General features: G+C 38.9%; 1 protein-coding gene and 1 long non-coding RNA gene across 3 annotated transcripts; one reads left to right on the forward strand and one right to left on the reverse strand.

Annotated features, from left to right (window-relative positions):
• Positions 1-968: 968 nt before the first annotated feature.
• LOC109414985 (uncharacterized) lies at positions 969-27,969 on the forward strand. Of its 2 annotated transcripts, XM_062851927.1 has the most exons (6): positions 969-1,226; positions 8,952-10,260; positions 10,414-10,869; positions 19,129-20,970; positions 21,785-22,560; positions 26,709-27,969. In XM_062851927.1, exons 2-6 carry the CDS (start codon positions 8,988-8,990, stop codon positions 27,678-27,680), a joined length of 5,319 nt encoding a protein of 1,772 aa, XP_062707911.1. In that variant the 5' UTR covers positions 969-1,226; positions 8,952-8,987; the 3' UTR covers positions 27,681-27,969. The 2 variants fall into 2 exon arrangements, with proteins under 2 accessions (XP_062707911.1, XP_062707910.1); XM_062851926.1 differs by having other exon boundaries at positions 8,952-10,869.
• On the reverse strand, positions 13,997-16,822 carry LOC134288140 (uncharacterized). The gene is made up of 2 exons (XR_009997772.1): positions 16,313-16,822; positions 13,997-14,337 (listed from the first exon to the last, which is right to left on the reverse strand). It is a non-coding gene; the product is annotated as an uncharacterized LOC134288140 (long non-coding RNA).

Genomic DNA, 27,969 nt, shown 5'->3' on the forward strand with positions numbered 1-27,969 from the left:
CCACAATACACCTGGTGCTCTATACAGCGCTCCACTTCCGACATTGTGTTTAACGCAAGGCAAAAGCAGCGGAAGTCAAAGAAAAAATGTCGCTAATTCGGTTTTGAACTGGAAACATATTGTCGTCGCGGTTGAAACCCGAAGTTTCCCCACGCCCGACAATCGAATTTTCTCAAAATTCATACGTGAAACCTAACGTCGGACGTAGTGCGCTGGACAGCGGACCTGGCCCTCTATCCAGCGCACTGTGCCCGACATACGTCCGACTCACGGTTTAGGAGAAACATTGATTTTCGCGTGTCAAAAATTCCGATTTTCAACTGCACGAACAATATTGTGCATCCTAGCTTAATCACTCAGATCCTGCTGATCTGAGTCAGCCGCCATGAGATTGCGCCTGTTTGATTTGTACACGGCGGCTGACAGCTCCACCCGGCGGCTGCAAAACAGTTTTAGCCAAGCTGCACACCGTGTACAAATCATACGTGCGCGGTCTGGCGCGATCTGAGGCTGCGCGTTTCGAACGCAACTTGCTGAGAATCTAAGATAAGCGCGACAATAATATGCTGGTTCCTAGGGGCAAGACAGATACAGCGAGAGTAACTCTGTTATCGAAGTGTTGCTCAGAATTCCTCTGGATTGCGCTGGATCACTCTAGTTTTCCAGAAGTGTTGCCTGATACCAGTGAAAAATCGAGCAGTCTTGCCCGATTTTCCGCTTCGTAGCGACGTTTCTGAATGGATTCGAGCAAAAAGAGTTACTCAGGATTGCTCAGAGTTGCACCGGATTGCACAGTGTCTTGCCCCTAGGCTGGTTCAGACAGCGTGCGGTGGATAAGTCTATATCTAGGTCCATATGCAGCGAGCGAACGACTACTGTATTTACCCTCCTACTACAACCCTGACCTGACGGTCGATATAAGCTGGCAGCACTTGTCTCTGGAAAATCGCAGCTCGGTTCAGCTGTCAAACGCGAATGCACTTTTCATTAAACATGGCTGGTGTTGTAGTGCGCTAGTGTTATTCAAACGAAAGGAATTTAAACAATTTTTACAACTATTGTCGAGGCAAAACAAATCAAAACGATCAGATTTTTGTGCAGTGGAGTGCAATTATTACGAAAATCGACAACTCTAGCAGGCATCGGACCGGAATCGTCTGAAAAAGTGATTTTTCTCCTGGCCATATTATGGTTTGCTGCGGACGACCTAGATAAATACTTAACATGTAAGTAAACATTATTGAAAAGAAACAAGTTGCGAGAAAAAAACTATTTTCCGCAGTTTTAAGTTAGATAGCAAGTGTAGGCAGCACTTTTCAATAGTTTTTATTACTTATCAATCATTTGCTAAAGAAGAAAATGTGTTTTCATAAGTGTTATTATGATTCAACAATTTTACTTAATTTTTCTTCGACTTGTGCTATCCAAGAGTTGAAAGCTCATGGATGGAGGCCCAGATCGAATGCAAAATATTTTTCAATTCTTTTGTAAACAGCAGAAATTGATATTGTACTATGTGTATTCTGAGTGTGTTTCATGTAATATTACAATTTGCCCAATAAATCGCAGTTTTAATTGTTGTAATTTATTCTTCAACGTAAATTTGTCAGTTACATTAACCTGGGAGCGGTCGCGTCGTGCACTGACTACACGCACCATGAAAAAAGCATGCTTGTGGTACACAGCGTGAGTGCAGTGTCGCTGAGGGTGGCCGAAGACGCGACTGCTCGAGGGTTAACTTTCAATCAAGTCAAGGACTAAAAACTAATCATTGTTTGGACATCTATGCTGCCGTGAATCGCAAGTCAGTCCCATCTGCATTTTGGGCAAAAATGAGTTAATGGCCGTTTTGAGCTTTCTTCGGATGATCTTTCAACTGCGTGCATAAAAATGTATAGTTTGTTCAATAAAATTGAAAAACAACACCAAGTCAGATTGTCCCATAATGAAATGTAATCGCAAGTCAGTCCCATTACGCCCTCCAGTACATGACCTAACACTATTTTAGCCAGTTTTATATTTTTCACTGTTACGTTTTTACGTTTGAAACAATATGTGAAAGTTTCATGATGATCACAGAAGTTTTCAATTTATGGCGATTTTTGAAAGTTTCGTATAGAAATCGAATTTGAAAACTTCAGAGGCCATTTTCTCAATGCCTACTTTTTACATATGGGACTGACTTGCGATTCACGGCAGTATGCATAGGTATATGAAAATAAGCGTTTCTATTATCTTTATTAAGGATATTTTCAGCACAGTTCATGGCTGGTTCATTAACTTTATTTACTTGCTCTAAACGGACGCGCGCCGTTATAAAAACTACAACACTACCAAAAAACCTCGCTCGTCTTATACAGCGCGAGCGCGGTGCAGTTTTAGAACCCTACAGTCTCGAGTCCTGAAAGGTTGAAGGCAGTGCGCTCTTCGGCAATGACTTACACTTATTGACAATGGTTCGATTGCCGATTGTAATTCGCTTATCTCGCTAACATTTAACAAATTAAACTAATTATTTACTTCAATAACAGGAATAATCGTAAATACGATAATTTCTATGAATAATAGTCCTGATCAACAACGCAGGTTGAACTTGCTCGAAGTTGTTGCACCTTGCTCTTACCCATTAGTCAACAAACGGGTGAGAGTAAGATGCAGCAACTTCGAGCAAGTTCAACCTACGTCGTTGAACAGGACTAATGTAATGGCTGTAAAACCTTATAAGGATCATTGATAAACATCCGTATGGCAGCATCCATTTATTACGCAACGCTAAAATCAAGATTTTCAGATTTTTCTCCAAATCTGTGTGTCGGACCTATCTTCGGAAGTGGAGTGCTCTGTAAGCGGACAGCGCACTACTTCGAAGTTAAGTCCGACGCACATACCTATTTGAGAAAAAAATCCTTCGCTTATCGATTTTCAACTGGATTAATAGTACTGGTCACACTGGTATAATATGTGTCTCGGGATGCCAGATGGGAAGACATGTATTCAATTTGAAGACATTTGAAGTTCTGTGAAGACATTTATTTTTGTGAAGACATATGGAAGACATTTCAAATTTTGTGAAGACTTCTGAAGACTTTTGAAAGCTGGAATAATTAATATTTATATTGTTAATCTAAACCAATAATTCAATCTTGGATCAACTTCAGATAAAATGCGTTTCAATTTTTGTAGATAAAATTTTCAAGAAAACTTTAAACTTTTTAAACTTTGAACTTACAAATTCTTAATTTTTCGGTCTTCATATTGGCGGGAAATTTGAAGCAGTTTTTACACTGCTGAAAATGCTTTGACATCCATGTGCACAACAGAACATGTGCTCGATGAACAAATTGAGATTTGAATTATGAAACGAAATCTACGTCTTCCGGTGAGACTCGAACTCACGACTCCCAACTCGCTAGACGGGCGCTTCTATTCCTTCAAGCTACGGAGTCACTCGACTATCTCGATTTCTTTTCGTAATTCAAATCTCAATTTGTCCATCGAGCACATGTTCTGTTGTGCACATGGATGTCAAAGCACTTTTCAACAGTGTAATTTCCCACATGGCTTGGTCAGCCATAGCAAAATCGAGAAATTGACAGCAGTTTTTAGTTAAAATACGAATCAAATAAGACGACCACCATTTCATGGAAATTTTACGAAGTATGAACCGCTGAACTATTGAATTAATTTTTCATCTGCAATTGTTTATAGAAAATAAAAATTTCCATCAACAAAATTCCTCTGGGAATTCAACTTGGTTGTCTCTAATTTTTCAAAAATCTCCGAAAACAGAGGTTGCTTCTAGAGTTTTACCAAGGTTTTTTTTCGGAAATTCTCCCCAGAACTTCGTTTGAATTTTAAACAGAGCTTCATCCAGAATTTTCCGCAGACTTGTCCGAAGATTTGTACAAGCCTGTTAAGAATTCTCCAGTAGTCCCTCGAGAATATCTGTTCCACGGGAATTTCTTCAGGATTTCATTAGGAATTCCTTCAAAAGTTTCTCAGGAATTCTTCCAGGTGTTCCTTGGATAATCCACCTGGAGTACCTCAGGAATTCAGTTCCTCGGGAATTCCTCCAGAATTTTGCAGATTTTTTTTTCAGGAGAGCCTCGGAAACTCCTACCCTCGGGAATTCATACTGGAGTTCTTCGAGAATTCCTTTGCTTTAGGAGTTCCTCGGGAATTCCACGAGTAGTTCATCGGGAACTCCTCCAGGCGTTGTTCGGGAATCCTTCCATGATTTCCTCGAGAAATCCTTTCTCGGAAATGCCTGCAGTAGTTCCTCGGGAATTCATCCATGATATCTATCAAGGGAATTTCTCCGGGAGTTTCTCGGGAATTCCTTCAGAATTACCTCGAGAATTCCTTTAGGATTTTTAGGAGTTCCTCGGAAATTCCCATGGCAATTCCTCCAGGAGTTCCTCGGCAGTTCCTCGAAAATTCTTCCAGGCGTTCCTCGGGAATCCCTACAGTAGTACCTAGAGAATATGTATGTACCTTTAAGAATATCTCGAGAATTTTTTCAAGGAGTTCCTCGGGAATTTCTCTGGAGCTACTTGGAAATTCCTCTACAAGTTCCTCGGGAATTCCTTTAAGGGTTCCTCAGTTAATCCTCCAAGAGTTCCTCGAAAATTTTCCCAGAAGTTTCTCAGGAATTCTAGCAGGAGTGTCTCGGGAATTCATCTATGAGTTCCTCGGGATTTCCTCCAGGAGTTCCTCGGGAGTTCATTCTGGAGTTCCAAGGGAATCTTTCCAAGAGTTCCTCGGGAATTCCTCGAGCATTCCTTCAAGGAGTTCCTCGGGAATTCCTTTCCTCCAAGAGTTCCTCGGAAATTCTCACAGAAGTTCCTCAGGAATTCCACCAGAAATTCCTTAAGAATTCCGCTAGGAGTTCTTCGGGAATTCATTCTGGAGTTCCAACGTAATTTCTCCGGGAGTTCCTCGGAAATTACTTCAGAAGTTCCTCGAAAATTCTTCCAGGAGTTCCTCGGGAAATTCTCCGAAAGTTCCTCGAATTCCTCCAGGAGTTTAGGGGGGGTGGGGGTAAGACGGACATGTTTAGGAAACACTCTATTTTGACAGTGTAAACAATGCGATAATAAAAAAATTATCTCCATACTATTTACTTCAACTAAGGTACTTTACAGTCTGCAAGCCGATTTTGCAATAAAATTTGATTTTCCGTGACTTTTGAGATAATTAAAAAGTGATCTCCAAATGTATGATTTTTAACGGTGTGGGTAAGACGGACCGGTAGGGTGGGTAAGATGGACACGTTTGGTAATTTAGCTAATACGCCTCTAATTGTGTTGAATGATGTTTGTGGCCGTTTGTATTCGGTAGATCAATCATTGTAGAATCTAAATTTGGCTTTGAATCTCTTAGCGAAACGTGTTTTTGCAAATTAAAATCTATTTTGTAAGTTGGAAACCTCCATACACTATTAAACGCCTAAAAGTATGCAATGCTCTGGTAATTTTACGAAGTTCAAACTATTCCAACAACAAAACATCTAATATAATAAATTTTTAAACAAAAAATCAATATGAAATGCTTTACACGGCTTCCACAATCATGTTTCTACTCCATAGATTTCAATCTGTGAACAATGTGTGGGTTTTAATGTGTTTCTCATGGCATTATCAAAGTAACCCCAAAACTGTCCGTCTTACCCACCCTTAAGGCGGACCGTCTTACCCCCACACAACGCAAAATATTAATTCCACCACCGTTATTCATAATCTATGAAATTCACCTGAATTTCGTTGTGTATAGCACGGAGCAGTTTAAAACAGCTGGGAAACTCAAAATAAAATGCGAAAACATAGCAATTTAATGTTAAAAAAGCTTATTTATTGCCGCCAAAAAATTAGATCCCATCAAAAAAGCGTGTAGCCAGGTAAACATTTGTTTATTTTTTGCACTTTTGACATATGTATTCTCTCATGGAATGGTTCAATAATCGTTAACTGGTAATAAGAAACAGTTAATCGTAAAAGAAAGCCAAATTTCAGCTCTTAAGTGACAGAACTAGTCGGTGGTCCGTCTTACCCACCCGGTCCGTCTTACCCCCACCCCCCCTACCAACATTTTTTTCGGAGTTCCTCAAGAATTCCATGAGAATTCCTCTGTGAGATCCTCTAGAATTCCCATAGGAGTTGCTAGAAAGTTTCTTGGAAAATTGTGCCATGTATTACTCGGAATTCTTCTAGGAGTTCCTCGGGAATTCCTTCTGAAGTCCATCGGATTTTTTTCCAGGAGTTTTTTAGAGTTAATCGGGAACTCTTCTAGAGTTCTTCGGGAATTTCTCCTCGAGTTCCTCGGAAATTCTCCTAGAGATTCTCGGATATGCCATTAGGAGAATACCTAGTAGGAGTTTCGGAAAATCCATCAGGAGTTTCTTGATAACTCTCAAAGGAGTTTTTGTTGGGAATTTCTCTTGGAACTCCTTGGAAATTCCTCCAGAAGTTCGTCAAGAATCCCTCTAGCATTTTCTTGGGAATTCTTCCAGAAGATTCTCGGGAAATGCTTCAGGAGTTTATCAGAAATTTATTTAGATATACCTATGAATACCTCTAGGAAATCGTCGAGAATTCCCAGGAAACTCCTGGAGTAGTTTTTTTTGGAGACCAAGAGGAATTCCCGAGAAACTGCCCGAAAAGAACCTCGAGAAACTATGAAAAACTGCTCGTGGAATTCTTGGAGTGATTCTTGAGAAACATGTAACTCCTCGGAAAATTCCCGAGGAATCCCAAGAGGATTTCCTGGAGGTTTTTCCGAGAAACTTTTTAAGGAATTCCTGAAGTAATTCTCGATGAACTTCTGGAGGAATTCCCGAGGATCCTTGCAATTCTAAAAGATTTCCTGGATAAATTGTTGAGGGTCTTTTAAGAAATTCTCGTCGATTTCCTGAAGGATCCCCGTGAGGGAATTTCCTGAAGGATCCCCATGAGGGAATTTCCTGAAGAATCCCCATGAGGGAAATTTCCGAGAAGAGTTCTCATGGAGAAATTCTCGTGGAACACCCGGAAGAATTACCGAGGAGCTCCGGAAGGAATTTCCGAGGAACTCCTGGAGTAATTCTCGAGCAACTCCTGGAGGAATTTACGAGAATTTCCTGTAGGAAATCCCGAGGTTCTCCTGCAGGAATTCGCGAAACTCCTGTAAGAATTCCCGGAGAACAAAAACGAAGCTTTATCCAAAACAGCTTGAATTTAAATTAACTGAACAAAAATGAACTACTTCGGCGTATTGCGACATTTGCACCCATTTAGACTCGGCCGAAATTCATTATCATCACAGTCGAATTTCGTACACGACTTCGCAGCGGCTGGCATACACAAGTTCGGTTGAGTTCATGACAGGGGCATCGGATGCACAACAGGTAAACAAAATGAGTTTGATTGGTGTAAAATTTCGCTGGGAAATGATAATTCAGTGGATTCTCAAATTATCACAGTAGTGATCCATAATAGTTGTTTTGTAATGAAATGACTTTATAGGTGTAAATAATGTACGAAATTCGTAAAAGTCTCATGGTGTCCATATTGCCCCATGGGGGTGTCCATTAGGCCATCCCTTATTTTGCAAAAATTGGAAATGTTATAAGTTCGTTAGTGGAAAATGATCGTTTTAGCTAAGAAATGATCGTGTCAAAATTTGAAGTTCATATTTCAAGGCTAAGTGGTCCCTCAAGGGGCCTAAAGTTGTCAAAAATGGTATGGGACCAAAAAAACATGAAATTTTTTTTCGACGAATAAATACGCTATTCTACTAAAACCGGCTGAGTATTGCAATATCTCTACTCGTTTTTGAGTTATTGAACAAAATAGGGTAGATTTGCTTCGGGATCTAAAAAAAATGTCAAAAATGCTGATTTTACGGTTGTTTTTTTTGTCAATAACTCAGAAACGAGTAGAGATATCGCTAATCTAAGCACATTTTTGGCCCTTTAGGGTCCTAAAGTCACCGGTTTTAGTAGAATAGCGTATCTTTTCGTCGATAAAAATTTCATGTTTTTCTGGTCCCATAGGGTGCGGGCACCGGTTTTGGCCAGTCTAAGGGAAATCATTTTCATTAAAATAACCAATAATCCTATGAAAACAACCAATGCGTCAAATGAAAGGTTTCAATCTATATGTTGAAGGAAAAATGCAGAAATCAAGCCAATACTTGATTTTTGTATTAAAAGTGGCACTGGCCAAAATAGAAGCTCTGCCGCAGTTTTGTCCATATTCTTAAGTTTGGTTTCTTTTTTGGCCAATCACGTGTATTTCTTATGGGAGTGGCCAAATTAGAAGCACCCTGGCCAAAAAAGATATATGGGAGCAGATTTTTTAAGGAAATATATTTTTTCTTCTAGTTTTTAATCAAAATGTGTGGTTTTCACTGTGCAATCATCATATTGTATTAGGATTTACTAGTAAAAATTAAATTTACGCCGATTTAGATCGCAACAGGCTCAATACCGCACTATGGCCAAAACTCCGGACTGGCCAAAACTGAAGCTTCTACCCTACAATTTTTGACAACTTTAGGCCCCTTGAGGGACCACTTAACCTTGAGATATAGACTTCAAATTTTGACACGATCATTTCTTAGCTAAAATGATCATTTGCCACTAACGAACTTATAAAATTTCTGATTTTTGCAAAATAAGGGACGGCCTAGTGTCCATTCTGCCCCGTAGCTTGAAGACGATCATGAAAAACTAACATTTTTCATAACATTTTTTGAAGTGGATAAATCATTTTTCTTTGTAAGCATTCTTCTGCAATAGATGCTAAATAGACTTTAAAAGGATACATGTATCAAAAAACTAAACTTTTTTGACATCTTTCCAGATAAAGTTGGCAAAAACCTTAGGGTGTCCGTATTGCCCCGCCTACCCCTATGTTAGTTTCTTCAGCCTCAGATTAATAAATGTTCTTCCCATTTCATTTTTCTATCGACAGGAGTGCGGTCCGGACATGGTGGCGCTCTAGGAACCAATGATGGACTCACAAGATGTGTCTAATAGCAACAACAACATCTTCTATTCATCTTCCTTAGCCACATCAAAACGTATGCAAAACGGATTATCGCTGCTGTCGATTACCGTTCAAAAACGGGGAAGTGATTTTGGACAACAGCCAAACGATGTGAATAACCAGCATCAGCAAGCATCATCATCGTTTCTGCAACAAGATCAACATCAGCACTACTCACAACCGCACTCTCATCAACAATCGTCTTCTTTCTACTATTATAACAGCAGACCTGAAACACATGACGGAGTAACTCTTGAGAGCGTTACAGTTGTTGGACCTTGGCACGAAGTTATATTTCCTATAGCGGTACTAACTGTATCTTTATTTGGGATTCTTGCCGTTGGAGCTGTTCTTTTACTCTGGCTCAAAAATAATCTGAAAAGTCAGGCAAAGTGTAAGGCAAGAACTTCTAAGAAATTAAAGGAAGCTAAAGTTAACTCAAAAGTATTGCAAAAACAGGTAAAAATGAGCGAAGATGAAGGGTCTCAGGTAGAAAACATCAATACAACACCCACAGCAAAACCAGAATCTCCTCGATCCAAGAGTTTGGACGTGCCACAGGCTGACAATGAGAACTTTTCTTCCCAAATATTGTTACCAGCAAGCGAAACATCGCAACAGGATCCTACCGTTAGCACAATCTACAAAAATATCACATCAGATAATTTGTCAACTATTTCATCACCTGGAAATTTGAAGCGAGCACAGGCAAAAACATCACTAAACAATTTATCACAGATCAGCACATCACCTTCAGCAGTTCCCTCTTCTCCTCCACTGAGATCTGTCCATAGAAAATTCAGCTTCAATCAATCGAGCTTCTACGAACAACAGCAAAGTGCATCCAAGGCTGAGAAGTACAGTGCCAACAGCAGCAACAACAGAGCCAACAACGACAATCTGCCCTATTTTGCGAAGTTGGGATCAAAAGGCGAATGTCTTATATCGAAGATCTCCGTTTTAAAGGGTGACGTATGTTGTGTTCAACCACCACAACTACATCATGCTACAGCAGATTTGGATGGTTTGACTGTTGCAAGTCCTACGCCACTTTGTTCATCGCCGAAGATGGTGTATACCCAATCTTCTTCGTCGGAAGCGGCGATGGCGATATCTCTAACAACAAAAGCACAAAAGTTATCTGATGATAAGGAAAATCTTGGAAAATGTTCAACGGCATTTGAAAGTAGTCGCAATGGGAAAGCTTTTCGTAGCCAGCATGCCTGGATCGAAGGTAACGAAAACCAAACGCCATCCAATAGAAAAGTATTAACCCAATCGCCAATATTCTTCGCCAACGAGCAAAATTCTCCGAACTTTTGTAATGATTCTTCTTCATCGCCCACATTGATACCGTCTCTTACGCCATCATCTGTGTCATCATCAGCGACTTCCACCGCTACGAACACCACTCCAAATGCAAACTTGAACAGCGCCAGCAGCAATACTGGGCGATTTACATTTTCGCCGAAAGTGATTAGCGAATTCGGTTACCAAGCATCTCCACAAAGTGGTTCGATCCATACCGGTTCAGGAACCGAGACAAAGACTAGCAACTCATACTTTCGTTTCCCGGAAGTGGACACGTTCACTCCTCCAATTAGTGCGCAAACCGCACCCCAAGGTGCGGCTGGTAAACCGACAACTTTCAAAATACCGTCACTGGTCACGTCGTGGATTCCCTCACTGGAAACACCAACCAAAGAAAGTGTAGCGGAACAGGAATTGAAGAAACCGGCAGTCACGGAAAAAGCGGAAGATAGACAGGGCCCTGAAGGATCCAGTGCGATTGTTCAGCCGAAAATACCCAGTATTTTGATGCCACATGAGGATTCTCTTGAAGGTAGGAAAAATGTTAATACACGGTTAGGTGGCCAATTGGCTGGGTCATCATGGTTGTTGATTTTTTATAACAACGCCTTTGGGTAGCTCTCGCTGAGACCGTCCCACTATTTACACCATGTCTTCAAAAATGTTTAAGGTGGCGATTTTCTGATAGTCCTCCCCAAAAAAGTAAGGAAAATGTATTTGGTTCATCAAATTGAGTAAGTTAGTTAGAGCCACAACCATTTTGGCGAATCCCTCGATTTTGGTCAATTATTGGTTCATTTGAATCGTTATAACTCGAAAGTTTCGCCAGAAACCACTTCAAAACGAAATGTTGTTGAAAAGAGAAAAGATAGAGGTACTTTTTGCAGCTATAAAAAGTTTGATCGGCCATATTGATTTCGGTCGCCATCTCGAATTTACATACCAAAACTATTTTTTCACCATGTTGGCAACCACCGATTTTCAATATTTTTGCGTCAATCAAAAACTGGGACGTTTTTCCACAACATATCAAAAAATTAGAGATGTATAGATTTCCTATCAAAAGTTATCTGCACTTTTGTAAATCAGTACACATTTTCTCCATATATTTCCATGCGCACCGGCAACGACACGCAACAGCATCAGAGTTGGCGCTTGCATGTACAACACAAAGTCACCTGCAGCAAAATTAGGGCAAATCGGAGGTTCGTTCCTATTTTTAACTGTTTCTCAACGATGCGGGCATTGGTTTTTAAACTTTTTTAGTATTTTGAAAAGCTGAATCTTCTAACTTTTCATTAGTGGATTCAAATCTATATATATAAAAATGAGTTTGAAGTCTCTTTGAGGCAACAAAAGTCAAGAACGGGTGAACCGATCGGGATGACTCTTGCATGGTTTGATTCGTGTTCATGGTGGCTGTGTTTATAAGTAAAAAAAAGTTACGAAAAAGAACTGAAAAATAAGAAAATTTAAAAAGTACTGATTTGTTATGACCAGGGAAGAAAATCTATAAACCAGAGTCTTAAGGACCAACATGTTAAATTAGTGTACATTCCTCCATTGTAAAAATTAGCTTTTGATTATTCAAAGAAAATGTTATATTTGAGATGTAGAGTTATAAGACTAATCACTTAAAATGTCCAAAAATAATTGTAGAGCAAAAATATATCAAATAAATATGAATTTAACGGTTAAACGGGAAGAAAATCAAAATGATCGAAATGAAACCAATCTAGAGTGCCATGTTGTAAGACCTTGACAATTGTCAAACTCTCACAATTTGGCAAGACAAAGATTGCCGGGACAGCTAGTTTTAAATAAATGCTCGTAAACACTATGAAACGCTGCATTTATGTAAACAATCGGCACATGGCCCAGTGAGCAAAAGGGGCATGATTCAAAAAAGTGCAGATAACTTTTGGTAGGAAAAAGATACATCTATAATTTTTTGATATGTTGTGTTCCAGCTTTCGATTGACGTAAAAAAAATGAAAATCGGTGGTTGCCAACATGGTGAAAAAACAATTTTGGTATATAAATTCAAGATGGCGGCCGAAATCCCTGGCCAAGTTTGCAAGGGTTAACGGTATTAAAGTGAAGGAGTTTCATTTTGATTATTGTAATGTAGTGTTCTTTAGTGAAACATATCACCTTTTTAACACTTTAATGCGCCTCCAACGGTTTGTAGTGGACAATTACGGCGGAGTAGATTTAGACCGGATAACGATAATATTTCAGTCGAAATTCGGGCACGGGAAAACAAACAACTCGACGCGTGTACTCTCGAAACAATTCTGTTTTATTCTCTATCTTTTGCTCTCCACCACTCTCACACAGTCGTATACACGAAGGGTAGGTCGTCACCACAGGTTCATCACGAACCGGCTGCTGCAGATGGAGTATAGCTGATCATATGCATCAGACATGCTCGATAAACATGGAGGAACCGCCGGGGCTCATTAGAGTATATTCCCAAGCAATAGTTCCAAGTCGGTTGGATTTGAGAAGGTTTTGATGATCGTCACAAATCCTTATAAAAGTATGATAGGATTTGTGACAGGTTATGGAACCTTTTACAGCCAGCCGACTTCAAAATGTTGTTTGGGCTCCATTTCCCACGTTTTTCGGTTGATTTTGATTAGTAATCCATTAATGTTAGAAATCCTCTACATAGAGATGAGCGGAAGTTACATACGTCGATTCGGCAACGCTGTTTGTTTTGTTTACAACAGCTGCCAACACTTGCTACAAAGCTAGATGTTCAAACTTTGTGAGTGACTCCGTTGTGGTTCAAGTTGTTTTGTTTACATTTTCTAATTAAGGTAGATTTTTTTTCAAAATTTTGTTGAAATAGCGGAGCAATCGAAGAAATCTGAAATTCAATGCTAAAGTGTTACGCTAATCATATCGGCAGAAGTGAAGCAAGAAGCAGCAATGGAAGTTTTTTCGACAAGTGTAGCAACAAAAGTGTCGTCATAAGCATGCGAGCTTTTGAAAGCAGAATCAATAATTTTTTATCTTTTTACTAAACATACATATGCCGCCAATATCTCGATATTAAAAATAAATAATTATAATTTATTTAGTTCCGATTGCAATACCGTTCGAACGACGCGTTCCTACGAACGATAAGCATGTCCATTTGGCTCACACTTTGACAGTTCTCTCTGCACGATTGGCTCACAATGGCCGCCTCCGCAGATCTCTATAATGTAGGATTACTAATTAATGTCATAGTCGCTTTTTCGAATTTTTACAATGTTAGTTGGTCATATTTTCTATAAAGCAATTAAAATCGACCGAAGAATTAATAGTGGGAAGGAGATTTGCAGCACTCAATTGTGCTGATAGATTCGAAGCTAACGTGCGAACACTTTAACGCATTGTTGACGTCAATGCGTTCGACGTGACAATTTGGACAAAAACTGACTGCTTTTTATTAACTGACCAACGTTACTTGTGTATAACCAGGATGACATTTCTAAGCTACGTTTGAGAAAATGACATGGTTTAGCTAGGTAGGACCGATAGGACAATTGAACGAATTTGAATATTTTTCATAGTATTTGTAGGGGGATGAATACATAATAGTTGACAATCAATCTTTATTATTTTAAAATTTTATTCCATTCAACTGACTGGCGTATTTTTGTTTATATCTCTTAGATGGTATTATGACACCTACAGAAATTCAGTTACATGTTTCTGTGGGTTTTGGACCGACGACAATTTGAGGACAAGAGATGAAGACAGCGAAGTAGGAATCGATTAGCGAAATCAAGAAAACAATTTGACACAGGATCGACTATATTTTAACATACGGGGTTCGATTGATTCGATGAAAAAAAAAAACAAACATACGACAACTGACTTAACGAGGAGAAATACATATTGAACCATACCACAAAATTAAAGAAGAGACAAACATAACTTGTGTGACCATAACACTACATAGGCGAATCCTGACTGACTGACCAATTGAAAACTTTCCAATCTTCTACCGTGTTAAAACCAGTCATTTTCGGTTTCAGGAGAATAGGGAAACACGCAGAGTGTTGTTGCTAGTTAAATCATAACTGACTAAATCATTTATTGATACCCATATCTTTGTCTCATACCACTCATTCTCAGTATCTCAATTCGAGACCAGTACAAGGTGACCATCTCATTTTCAGAAAGTGGCATCTTGACCACAACAACTCCTCTTCCCTTAAGTATTAGGTTCACAATAAAAGTTCACAATTTGTAATTATAACATAATTATAGCTTATACAATCAGAACGCGTTTTACACCATGTATGCAATATTTTTTGCATATTTTTTTTGAAAACCTTAACAAATATTGTCATTTGTTTCCATTACTTTCTTTTCCTCTAATCTTTATCGAAACGCCAATGTTACTCTTTCCTCCCATCGAAAAAAAAAAACTGGCTACATAAAAATAACCGTAACAGTATTTGTCGAGTTGTAAAAAAATATACTCAAAACAAACTTACTTGAATATTTTGTTGTACAAAAAAAAATCGTCAATGAAAAAAAATCTTAAAACATAAATACAAAATTGGGCTAACTACCCTACGACCTACATAATCAATGATACACAATCGGGACTCACTATCACAGCAATTGCAAAAACAAAACTTTTTCGTATCGATCAACAGCTAAAACAAAAAGAAAGCAATAGAAAATGAATTTTGTAGCACTTCTCAATGTTCCAGAAAGGTCTTCCTCCATCCAGGTGCGAGAAAACTTCATAAAACAATCAATGGCCTATTGATTGTTCCTGTTTAGGTGACGTCGGTGGCGATGCACTTGCATGTGCTCAATGCAGCTATCACTCCTGCGGCTAGTGCTTCTCTTCTCAACCTTTGAATTTACCGTCCACACAGAAATATCCTCACTGTGTCTCACACGCTGACTGAGAAATGTAGGTATATGTCACTGATCAAATTTGGGTTGGCTGCCGACGTACTTTCTGAGCTCTCGGGTAGCTAACAGCTCAACACAAAAACATCAAAACTGTGGTCGTTGGTGTTGTCTTCCCAGGACTTAGTCCAGTGACTGTACTCCAGTCAAAAGGGAATGGCGCAAATGAAAATTACCACAGTTGATCAAAGTGCACTCTTATGGTACTCATCGTGCTTAAAAAGGAATGGTATTCCAAATCGTAGAATGTTCAAAATGGTGTGCGACAAAAATATCTCTATCAAGAGATAAAAAAAATATGAAGACATTAAAAATCGTATAAAACAATAAGTACATGTCTCCCTCATGCAAATAAAACGAATTTCACACTACACACCAGAACAATTAAAACACAATAAAAAGCATTCTACGTGAATAAAAATCTACTTTTTTTTTGCACTGTTTCACACAAGCTTCGATAAATACAAAAGAGGGTATTGTAAAAAATAAAACAAAAATGTCGACAGATTTGCTAACTGGACATCAAAAACACAATTACACCTCACGAAGCAAAAAAAAAATATATCAACACAAGTGACCGAAAATGTTCAAAAACGCGCGCACATAAAAAAAACACAAAAAAATACGCACGTTCAAAAAATCATCCAAAATCACGCCAAAAGCACAAAATATACTGGGGTTCGTGATGTGATGCACTCCAACGAACAAAACAAAAAAAAAAAAAACACTTGCACGCTATACAAAAATATATCACAAATGCCGCTAAAATTCACACCAAAAGCAATAAAATCACCGGCGGCTGTGAAATGTGCGACAAAATAGAAAAAAATCACATTTTCTCCTCGTCGACACTGTTAAAACCAGTCATTTTCGGTTTCAGGAGAATAGGGAAACACGCAGAGTGTTGTTGCTAGTTAAATCATAACTGACTAAATCATTTATTGATACCCATATCTTTGTCTCATACCACTCATTCTCAGTATCTCAATTCGAGACCAGTACAAGGTGACCATCTCATTTTCAGAAAGTGGCATCTTGACCACAACATACCGTAACTTTTTGAGTCAGTTTGCAACAGTGTCTTAATGGATATCATTTTCCGCGTACGGCTGGCAAACTGCTTCTGAAAGATTACGTACTCTTTTCTATCTTCAGGTCTAGTGTAGAGGTTTCAACTCTATTCAGAGTGCAGCTAGAAACCTAGCAAAAAAAAAAAATCAAGATGGCGGCCGAAATCAATATGGCCGACCAATTTTTTTATAACTGCAAAAAGTACCTCTAGCTTTTCTCTTTTCAACTACATTTCGCTTTGAAGTGGTTTCTGGCGAAACTTTCGAGTTATAACGTTTTAATGAGCCAATAATACTAGTTTACAAAATAAAACGAAAGTCGTGAACTTCTGTCAACGACAACATTTTTAAAGTACAATTTAGTGCTGATTTCCATACCGCGCTTCAAAAAATTTAATGAGAGCAGTTTTTGAGTTTTAGCTCAATATTGAGTTTTACAATTTTTTAAAATATGGAATTTACTAAAATTCAAATGTCTTGCGTTTTGTTCAATCAATTTTAAATCTTTGGCATCGTACACAAATAACGTAACGCTATAGGGGGAGGGGGGGAGTCTAGCTCAGCGTTACGAACCATACAAAATATTTTTGGTTTTCATACAAAAAGCGTTACATGGGGGAGGGGGGGAGTCTGAAATCGCTGATTTAAGCGTTACGTAATTTGTGTACCATGCCTTTTTCCCTGAATTAAAAGCTGAATACAATACTATTCGATCATTCGAATGCAGGTTTTGCGTCAGATTGATGAAATTCAAGATATTGGCGAGTTTATGGGGCGATCTCCTTAAATTTTAGCAAAATTTCCAAAAATATATGAAGCAATGAGGGGCCCAGATGCAAAGGGGTGTAAGTGACCATTTTGTCGATTTTGAGCGAAGCATATCACAAAATTCGTCAGATTTCGAGCTTTTTACGATGATTAGAAAAAATACAATAAATCGGAGAAAATTTGGTCGATTTTGCATATCCATACATTTTGAATGGGATGAAAAATTGGTGAAGAACTTTAAACCGCATTTACTCGAAAGTGGGTTTTTGTCACTTACACCCCTTTGCTTCTAGGTGGGGCTGGCTCATCGAAACTTCCGGTCCGCTTTAGTGCTTTATGCATGCAGAATAAGGATGAGCTACGTGATATTTGACGTGTAGGTATTATACGCTACCTTATTATAGTCGGGCCGCCACCAAACCGGACGTCGCACAATCAAATCGCGACGTGATCCAACTCGCGACGTTTTTGAATCATGTCAAAAGTAGTGCGTATCCTTCCCGTTCTTGTCAGCAACACAGCGCACTAGATGCGAAACAGTTGCGACACTTGTGGACCAAGAAAATAGCAATTTTTTATGGAATGTCTGTCTTGATTATAATCGGATAGACAATATTTTCTTTTTTGATCTTTCGTTACTTTCTGTCTTTCGTGAATCGGCCTCTTGGGCTTTGGACCTTTCGTGATAGTTTGGGCCTTCTGTGATTCGGCCTGTGATTGTGATTGTTAACTATAAAGGTTCATATTAACCCTCTACTTCCCATGGTTGCTCTTGAGCACCATCGATTTTCGGCGAACTCGGGAATGGAATGGAAATGGAATTAGATAAATATGATGCAATAATTTTAAAAATATTGTAACCTCATAAGGTTGATCCAACTACTAGCTACTTGTTTCAATAGTGGAACTATTGATAAACAATCAAAAACATATTGATTTACCATCAATTTTTTTTTCATTGATTTCGAAAAAATGGCCAATTTGCAATTACTTTTGTTTACGCACTTTTTTCGGAAACGCTTTTAAGCATAGATACAGGCGCTGGCCAAAATGTTTGGGATAGGCAACTTTTTTTTCTCTCGCAAAAAAGTTCAACATGCTGGAACTTTTCATAGAGTGCATCGAAAATTCTCAAATTTTGACTGTTTATATGTGCATATATCATTGGTACAAATTTTAGCTCGATTCATTAATTTTTCGCGAAATTAGAACCGTTCTCGTGAATCACAATTTTTAAACAACATTTTTTTAACAGTCATATCTCGGAAGCCAGTGAACCGAATTGAATGAAATTTTGAACGTTTATCAACAATATATTAATGCTTCACAAGTCTTCAAAACATAAATACTTTTTAAAAGTTGTAAAACGTTTTGATGCATTGGATCTTTCCCCCAAAAAAACGCATTTTTTACATCATTGTCATTACATTTTTGTTTTGATATCCAAAAAATTTTTACTTCTGTTCTCAAGATAAGATTTATTACAGCCTATTTGGATTAAATAAAGAACACATTTAGTAATTTTTGTGCGATATTGTAAGATTGATTTATTTTCTTCTATGTCAAACCACTATAACTTTATTCGTCGTAATTAATAAATTTTATAACGTCGTATCAAGTATCAATATATTGTTGATAAACGTTAAAAAATTCATTCGATTCTGTTCACTGGCTACCGGGATATGACAGTTCTAAAATTGATAGTCTTAAAAATAGTGTTTTAGTAGAACGGATATAGCTTCGCGAAAGATCAACCATCTGAGCTCGAATTTATACCAATAATGCACATATAGTAGGCTGATAAACAGTCAAAATTTGAGAGTTTTTGATGCACTCTATAAAAAATACAGCATGATGAACTTTTTTGTAAAAAAAAGTTTCCTATCCCAAACATTTTGGCCACCCCCTGTATAGTCGTACAAAGCCGTGGGAAGGAAAGGGTTAACATCTGTTAACTATGCAGCACATGGCAGTGTATTATAAACGCATTTTTAAATAATAGTATTTTGTCACTGTTTTTGCAGATTCGCCTCCTTCATCAACGGAAGATAAAATACAACAAATGGTATCATCCACTCGTGCAACCCGTAGGGCACGTTTAAAATCTATCTCTCTTGATTCGGATGGAGCACGCATATTGGAGGAGAACTTTGCCACCAGTATTCCAGTTGAGGAGCTGGTTGAAATAGCCGCCAACCAATCACATCATTCAGTTTCGGGAATCCAATTGCAGCTGCCCTCACTTAGTCAAAGCCATGCGCAGAATGATAATGATGAGAGTAATTACGCATCTTACAGGAAGCAGCGCAACATATTTAACTTAACATTAAATCTGAACGATAAGGACGAAACTTTGGTAGGCGACGATGATTACAAGTTCAATGAGTTTTATTTTGAATACTATGATTACGACGATGAGGAAGATGAAGAGTATGAGATGGATTGCGGTACCACCGGTTCGGGTTATTCCGAAAAACGAAAAAAGCAGCATTCTCAACTGCAGACTCCAAAAACGCCGACACTAACTCAAACTCGCAAAAAAGCTAGCTCACTAGATTCCGATCAGTCTCTCAGCTATTTGCTTCCGCAGCCGGTGAGAACACAAAGTGCAATAGATAAAACGGAGCACCGCGTCAGCACCAGTCGCTGTGCAATGAATCCATCAACTGCTACAATACGCACATCATCATTATCCGTACCAACAACGCCAAAAAGGCAGCCATATCGTTTGCCACAGCAACAAACACATGGAAAGTATAAGCAGAATCGTTGCATGAACGACAGCCAGACAAGTGTCAATAACAGTCCTGCATCTGAACGACACCTCTTATGTGGTTTCCAGCAAAAACTCGGAAGTTTTGAAGAAAATGCTGACATTTACCAGAGCTGCGCGGACGGTGATACCAAATCCTTTGGGGCAAAGGCTCCCTACGTGTCCAATATGTGTCAACAGAGAGAGCAAAATCTAAGCGTTTCTAATATAAACCTAAAAACTTTACCAGAAATCACACCAGTATGTGATTTTGCAGAAAAATCCAACGAGCAGGTAATGGCGGAAAAACCACCGATTCAAACAATGAACAAAAGTCGATCTAGCATTCTCCAGCGTAGGGGATCGAATCATAGTTTGACGTTAAACCTTGATGCTGCTGCGGGTGGAAGTGGCTTATCGAAAGGACTCTCAGCATCAAACTACAGCTTGGGCAACTTGAAGGGATCTCATTTGAGCCTAGCCAGCTCTTCATACAACCTCCAGCAACAACAGAATCAGCACCAAAATGTCCATCAATCTAGTGGTGCTCCAAATGTACACACAAAAAAGAATCTCCTCCAGCGACGAGGCTCGAATACAAGTTTAATCTTAAACTTACAGGGTTCTAACAGTAGTTTGAACCGATACAATAGCCACAGTTCGCTAAATATCCAAAACCAGCAAAACGTTCGACCGGCTAAGAAATGTCTCCTGGAAAGGCGTAATTCAAACACCAGTTTAACTCTCATAAACATTCAGAATCGGGCGCTTTCCGTTTCAAACTGTAATCTTCCAGGGTCCATTTGTAGTCTCAACAGTATGGCAACATACCAGACACAGAATGAGGCCCTGATGTTGGAGGAAGAAGAGAACCAAATGTCGGCGAGCAATAACCAATCGAATTGCTGTACTCGAGCGACGACTGTCGGTGCGGCCAGTGAATCTCATCTGTCGCCAAACTGTCAACAGCACGGTGGGCGACGGAAATTTCTCAGCTCGGACAGTCTGCATAATATCACGAATTCGCGAGCCGGCTGCTGTTGCCAACAGAAGGAAACAAATATGGACGCTCCCCACATGTGCTACCACCGGGGGCAAATAAGTAACTATGGAGGTGAGCCACTCGATTTTTTACCATTATTACCTAAACGTAATTGTTAAATCCAGTTGATCGAAAGACCACCCGCACTCTGTTTCTCGCGGTAGCCCACAGCTTACTCGACGTTTCGACTACCTAGCCAGAAATGTCATGACAATTACCATATTCACATATTCAAGTGATTAAGAACGTTAAGGGTAAAAGTGATTGCGCTACTTTTTTCCCGAATGTCGATTCCCCGAATATAGTTTCCCCAACCCCAGTTCTCTGAATGGCCCATTTTCCCGAATAGACATAACTTGAAAGAACCTCTCGGAGCAAGACGGGTCACGGGGCAAGATGGAAAACAGCTTGGTTGATGAATTTAAACCATTGCGGCGACGTTGGGCAAAGAATTTACGCATCCGATGTCTATTCTATTGTTGTTGTCGAGGGACTTCAACCCGAAGGTCATTCGTCCCTTAACATCCGATGTTGTTCATATATGGTCTTCTTGCCTAATTTTCACCTTCTAAATAAACAACTTCACACTTGCTCACACCCTAGCGAATACTATCAAATCTCTCATTTATTTACCTACTTTAAGAATATCTACTCCCTTGCTCTTTGAGTAGACAAAACCGATATAGCCAATAAAGTTTCTGGTGATCCTATTGGGAATTGAGTTTATGACCATTCGTTTGTAAAGCGAATGTGTGATTCTCAAGACCACGAAATCGTGGGTAATTTGTGGATGTTTGCTAGTTTTTTTCACAAGTTTCAGAATGAAATATTAAAGTGTAATTGTGTGTCAAAGGTATACTAAAATCATGTTTACTTTTCTTTACAGGCTCAATTGATGATATAAAACAACAGCCATTGTCAAAGAATACCGATTGTTCGTGTGTGGAAAATGGAGATAGCAAGACGAACGACAAGCTTAGCATCTCAACGAATGATATGTTCAAATTCAAATCGACAGTCACCTCTACGGCATCGACCAATAATTTGACACAGTTTACTAGCTGTGACTGTTGCTGCTGCAATTGTGCGGATGCACTTGCCGGTGGAGTAAATACGATGAGCATTAGTAATACTAATGTGCGCAAGATTACTACGAAACCTCTGAGTCCTCAAACTACGAGCGAAGACTTTAAAATATACTTAGCCAATATTCAGTTTTTACAAAACGCATCTAATATGCTGTCAGTGGCTTACATGAAGAAATTGCATCATATATTCAAAAAAAGCTACAGTAACTACGACAAATCGCAGGACGATAACGTGCTAACTGGCGCAAACAATGATGTCAAACTCACAACCTTATCGATTGTTTCGAATGTACCAGCTGACGAACCGGGAAAATCCAACGATCAACCTTCTAGTGTGGAATCGATTAACGATGAAAATTTGTTATTAACCGACGACGAGCAAAAGAAAATGATTCTCAAAATACACCAAGAGTTTTGGGATCTGCCGACTAATTACCAGGAGAAACCGCTGGTTTTTGGATCCCAGTCAAAAAACCGATACAAAACGATATTACCAAATGAACATTCTAGGGTCATTCTAAAAGCTGAACCCGGTGCTCACGTGGAACCTTACATCAACGCCAATTTTATTAAGGTAGGTCATTATTTAATAAAAAAATGGAATCATTTAATTCACTTCTAATTTGGCATAACGCTGTTTGGTATAATGGTCGTTTGGCATAAAGCCTAAATTTGCGATAATATGTACACAATATGTACGTATGTGACTTTGCAATGGTTTGGTAAATTTACTGAAGGTACTTTTTGAATGCTCAACTGTCCTCACAACAGTCCTATCCAGTAATCTCTATGACGTCGACGCGTTAACGCATGCTTCTTCTTCTTCTTCTTGGCGTAACGTCCTCACTGGGACAAAGCCTGCTTCTCAGCTTAGTGTTCTATGAGCATTTCCACAGTTATTAACTGAGAGCTTCCTCTGCCAATGACCATTTTGCATGCGTATATCGTGTGGCAGGCACGAAGATACTCTATGCCCAAGGAAGTCAAGGAAATTTCCTTTACGAAAAGATCCTGGACCGACCGGGAATCGAACCCGTCACCCTCAGCATGGTCATGCTGAATACCCGTGCGTTTACCGCCTCGGCTATATGGGCCCCATAACGCATGCTTATCGGCAGTAAAACATGAAATGCATGCTTCTCCACTGGAAGCTATACCTTAGACGGTAGCCCCATCACGGTGGATAGGAAACCTTAGGGGTCTCCAGTTAGCCTAGTGGTTAAGGCTATGGATCCCCAATCCGGAGACGGCGGGTTCGATTCCCGTTCCAGTCGGGACAATTTTCTCGACTCCCTCGACATAGTGTATCACAGCCTTGCCTCACAATGTACAAATTCATGCAATGGCAGGCAAAGAAAGCCCTTCAATTAATAACTGTGGAAGTGCTCAAAGAACACTAAGTTGAAGCGTGGCAGGCCAAGTCCCAGTGGGGACGTAGTGCCATAAAGAAGAAGAAGAAGGAAACCTTAGGAGTAATTCTCGCTGAGACCGGCCCACTATTTACACCTTATCTTCAAAAATGTTTTAGGTGGAGATTTTCTGAAAGTCAAGTAAGGAAAATGCATTTGGCCTTTCACTAGGCCTTTGGATAGGATAGAGAACGTATTCCTTCAGAAGCAGTTCACCAGCCGTGCACGGACATGTCGTCCAGTAAGACACTGTTGCGTACTGATTCAGAAGGTTACGGTAGAAGGTGTGAAAGTTTCGGTTTATTGTCATTTGGTCGATTTTGTATTTGTGTTTTTTTTTGTCATGTCTAGGTTTAAATAATGTTATTGTTCAAATTTATGGTCTGCCATATAGATCAGATGGTCGATGTGTTTATTATGTCCATTTTTGTTGATCCTTATTTAAGTAATGTTTTTTTTATCTTTGCAAGTTGTATTTCGTCCACATCCCTAGCACTATCAGAAAGGTCCAAATAGGTCAAAATTAAAGAAAACCTTCCATACATTCGAAAAATGTAAAAAAATCTAATTTGTCATAAATAGTCTACGTTAGTCAAAGTCGAAGTAGTCAGTTTTTGTCGATTTCGTCTTGATCACACGTTAGCTTCGAATCTATAAGCATGCACTATTAAATGCTGCACTTCCCACTATTAGTTTTTTAGTTATTATGAATTGATGTCGCAAGAAAATATCATTAAGTACTAGGCATGAAACATATTAGGGTTTACTCACAAAACTATCAGATATAAAAATAATTAAAGAGAAAATTAAATCACGAAAGCACATCAAATGTTGAGACCTATGTATTAGCAAATTGAATACACGAGATACTACTAATTATTTCATATTTGAATTGATTTTTTTTAGTGTATTTGTTAAAATTAACCAAATAGTGGGAAGCCCATGCAACAGTTCAAAGTCTGCTGACTCAAAAAAGATTCCGAGACCCGTCACAAAACACAAATATTTCATTATGATTCACAACGACTCTCGGTACCCTCCTAGACTCAATCGACCGGAACTGTTTCCTGGGTATAGAAACTACTAGGCCCCAGCAGGTTCCTCCTGTATATCGAGCATTTCTGATAAATCAGCCATACTCCATCTGTAGCAGCCGGTTCGCAATGAACCGTTGGAGGCGCATTAAAGTGTTAAAGGTGATATTTTCATTACAAGAATTACAATTAACATCCTTCACTTTAATACCGTCAAACCCTGTGATCTTGGCCAGGGAAAGTCAAGTAAGGAAAATGCATTTGATTACTTAAATTGATAGACCCCCGTTAGTTAGAGCCACAACCATATTTTTGCAGACCCCTCGATTTTGGTCAAATGGTGACTCATTTAAACCGTTATAACTCGAAAGCTTCGCGAAAAACCACCTCAAAACGAAATGTTGTTGAAAAGAGGAAAGATACATCTACTATTTACAATTATAAAAAAGTTGGGTCGGCCCTGTCGGCCATATTGATTTTGGCCGCCATCTTGAATTTTTACACCAAAACTTTTTTTTTCACCATGATGGCAACCACCGATTTTCAAATTTTTTGCATCCATGGAAAGCTGAGACATTTATACATAACAAATCAAAAATTTATTTTTTGATATTATTTTTTTCTTTCAAAATTTATCTGCAGTTTTGTAAATCATGCCACTTTTGCGCACTGGGCAAATGCAGAGAAATTTCGCTGTGTTCACGTACATCCCTGCCCTTCGGTTCAGAAAGGGGTATGGGCGCGTTCTGCCAACTTGGTCGAGGCAGATTTCATGTGAGAACAAGTTGCATACGGACATTCAAAAGTGCCTGAACGAAAGATGCTGCTTGTGAGGATCACTTGAAGATCGCATGGAAGATCATTCTTTTTTTTTAGAATATTCGCGTTCGTCTATGTGTTGCTCTTCGTGTTCGTATATTTTAAGTTTCATCTTCAACTGAGTTTCATGAACGCTGCTAGTCAGCAGGGATGATCTTCGCATCTGCATCCGTTGAACCATTCTGAATGGCCGTCGTGAAAATATCACCAAAAGCGCTACTAACTTTTCTTTTATATTTTCATGTATCTGAGTATCATGAGTGATAGCAGTAAGCAGGGATAGCAGTGAAAAATGGAAATAATGCAGTACGACGGTGGTGCGATGCTGGTTAAAAATTTCGCTGGAGATGAGCATTGTTTGTACTCGGCCATGTCTAAGACGTGCTCCGAAGTCTCAGGAAAGGAAGCATGCATAAAGCACTAATCTACAAAATCCCGGGAAAAAGTTGAAAGACCTTATTTCACGTGGAAATCCAGCGGTAGACAAGAGGTAGATATGGACGGATGTTCGTTGGAATTGGAAGGACATTGGTAATGACAGCCGAATATAAGAAAGCGACGAAGCGATTGTAGCAGGAGATGGTGAAGTTGGACTACGAAGACGATTTGCTAGAAACCGCAGGCAGCAAATGACATAGGCTTATCGTATTTCGATGGAGATAGCGATGAGGACGAAGTAGCATTCCAAGAACATAACCAAAATTTAATCACAACTACCTACCATAAAAAACAACACGATCGAACGAAAATAGGAAAGAGCAACCCAGCAAAACCAGTATGTATGTTCAAAAGGCTTACCCCAAACAAGCGACCCAAAGGTAAATTACGTTGACCATTTAACTAACAACACATTCTCTTACAGCTCAATACACCACATCGATTTCCCACCTTTCCCAATCCTTAAGGCCACGCAAAACTTAAAAGCCGCAGAGCTAAAGAGGTTGCTAAGCCTACTCCCAAATTCAAAGGTGTATTATGGACAATGCAAGTTCTCGGACTTGCATTGGAGACTTGGCCCTATGACCCCCTTGTGCATCAATAAAATAAAAAAAAAAAAATAAAATAAAATAAAATAAAATTTCGCTGTGTTCACGTACACGTATTTAAAATCTGAACCAACTAATAGAAAGCTGAAGGTTTAAGCTTTTCAAAACACTAAAAAAGTTATAAAAACAATGCCCGCGTCATTGAGAAACAATAAAAAACGGAAACGAAGCTCCGGTTTACCCAAATTTTGTGCAGGTTGTCACTTATTGTTATGTAAAAAAGCCGTACGCCAAAAAACTGTATGCTAAGATTGAAAAATTAAAATGTAATTTGATTAACCATTTGCCTAAAATGACCAAATGATATTATGCCAAACAGAATAGTCCCAAACAAACCTATTAGTTTGTGGAGATTCCTTGTTTGCTATTATTGTGTTTCAGGAATTACAACATTTTTTTCTTTTTTTTTTACAGGGCTCGGATTATACCAATAATAGTTACATAGCTACCCAAGGTCCAATGGCGAATACCATCTACGAGTTTTGGCTGATGGTACAGCAAAATGTCGAGAAGACAGCGCCACTTAGAAATGGAAACTATCTCCACGTTGAACAGAAACTAATAATGTTGACTGACTTTGTTGAAAACAATAGACAGAAATGTTCTGTATATTTTCCCCAGGAGCTTAACGATTCAGTGGCGTTCTGCAATACACCAAACGTTAACCCACAAGTAGTTCTTGACAGTAGATGCAGCATTATAGCCGACATGCAGAACAGTATAAAAACGCACCAGGTCAAGGCAATCGAATCCAGCAATGATTTTAATTACTTTCTTATCACAAATATTGGTATATGTCGTAAAAATGGGTACACTATGCGTAAACTGTTGGTGGTTTATTCGTATCAAGATACAGCAGAAAAAGTCCAAAAACGCAGTTTTTATACAATCTATCATTATTGGTTCCCAGACTGGCCGGACCATCGCTCTCCGGAGGACATAGATGTATTACTCGATATGAGTCTCGATATACTTGATAATGATTGTTCCAAAGATTTTGACCTTAGTCCTGATGGAGCAGGAAGCGATGAACGGATTTGCTCATTGCCAATTATCCATTGTTCTGCAGGTATAGGAAGGACAGGCTGTTTATTAGCGATTATAAATGGTTTAAGTCAGATGCGTTCATCTTCTAATGCTAATAAAATAACAGAAAAGCCTGTAGAGAAAAATTCGGAAAGCTCAGAATCTGAACCAGCGGAAGCGCCGAATGCTGTTCAACAGCAGTGTTGCTCGTGGATTAGCTCCGGTGGCCATACTTGTGTAGATATACTCGGTATCGTTTGTAACCTTAGGCTACAGCGTGGCGGAATGGTACAGAATTCTGAACAGTACGAGTTAATTCATAGAGCATTGTGTTTGTACATGCAGAAGTTGAGCCTTTAAATAATAAGCATTTATAAACAAAACAACAATCGCTAGTTAATGGAATAGTTAATGTACATGGCTCACATTGTTAAATTATACAAAATGACAACTTACCAAAGAATATACGATTCCTAAGTTTAGGAAAATAAGAATACATTTTCATAATTTAAAATCCGTCATACAGAGAGTAAATTATGCATTGATGCTAAAAATATCAGTATAATTTGTAATTTTCTTCATGTTTCAGAGTATGTGGATTCGATACGATACACATTTGTTGTAATATAACCAGTATTGAGTATATTGA

Source organism: Aedes albopictus, chromosome 2 (genome assembly GCF_035046485.1).
Source record: "Aedes albopictus strain Foshan chromosome 2, AalbF5, whole genome shotgun sequence".
Lineage (NCBI taxonomy): Eukaryota > Metazoa > Arthropoda > Insecta > Diptera > Culicidae > Aedes > Aedes albopictus.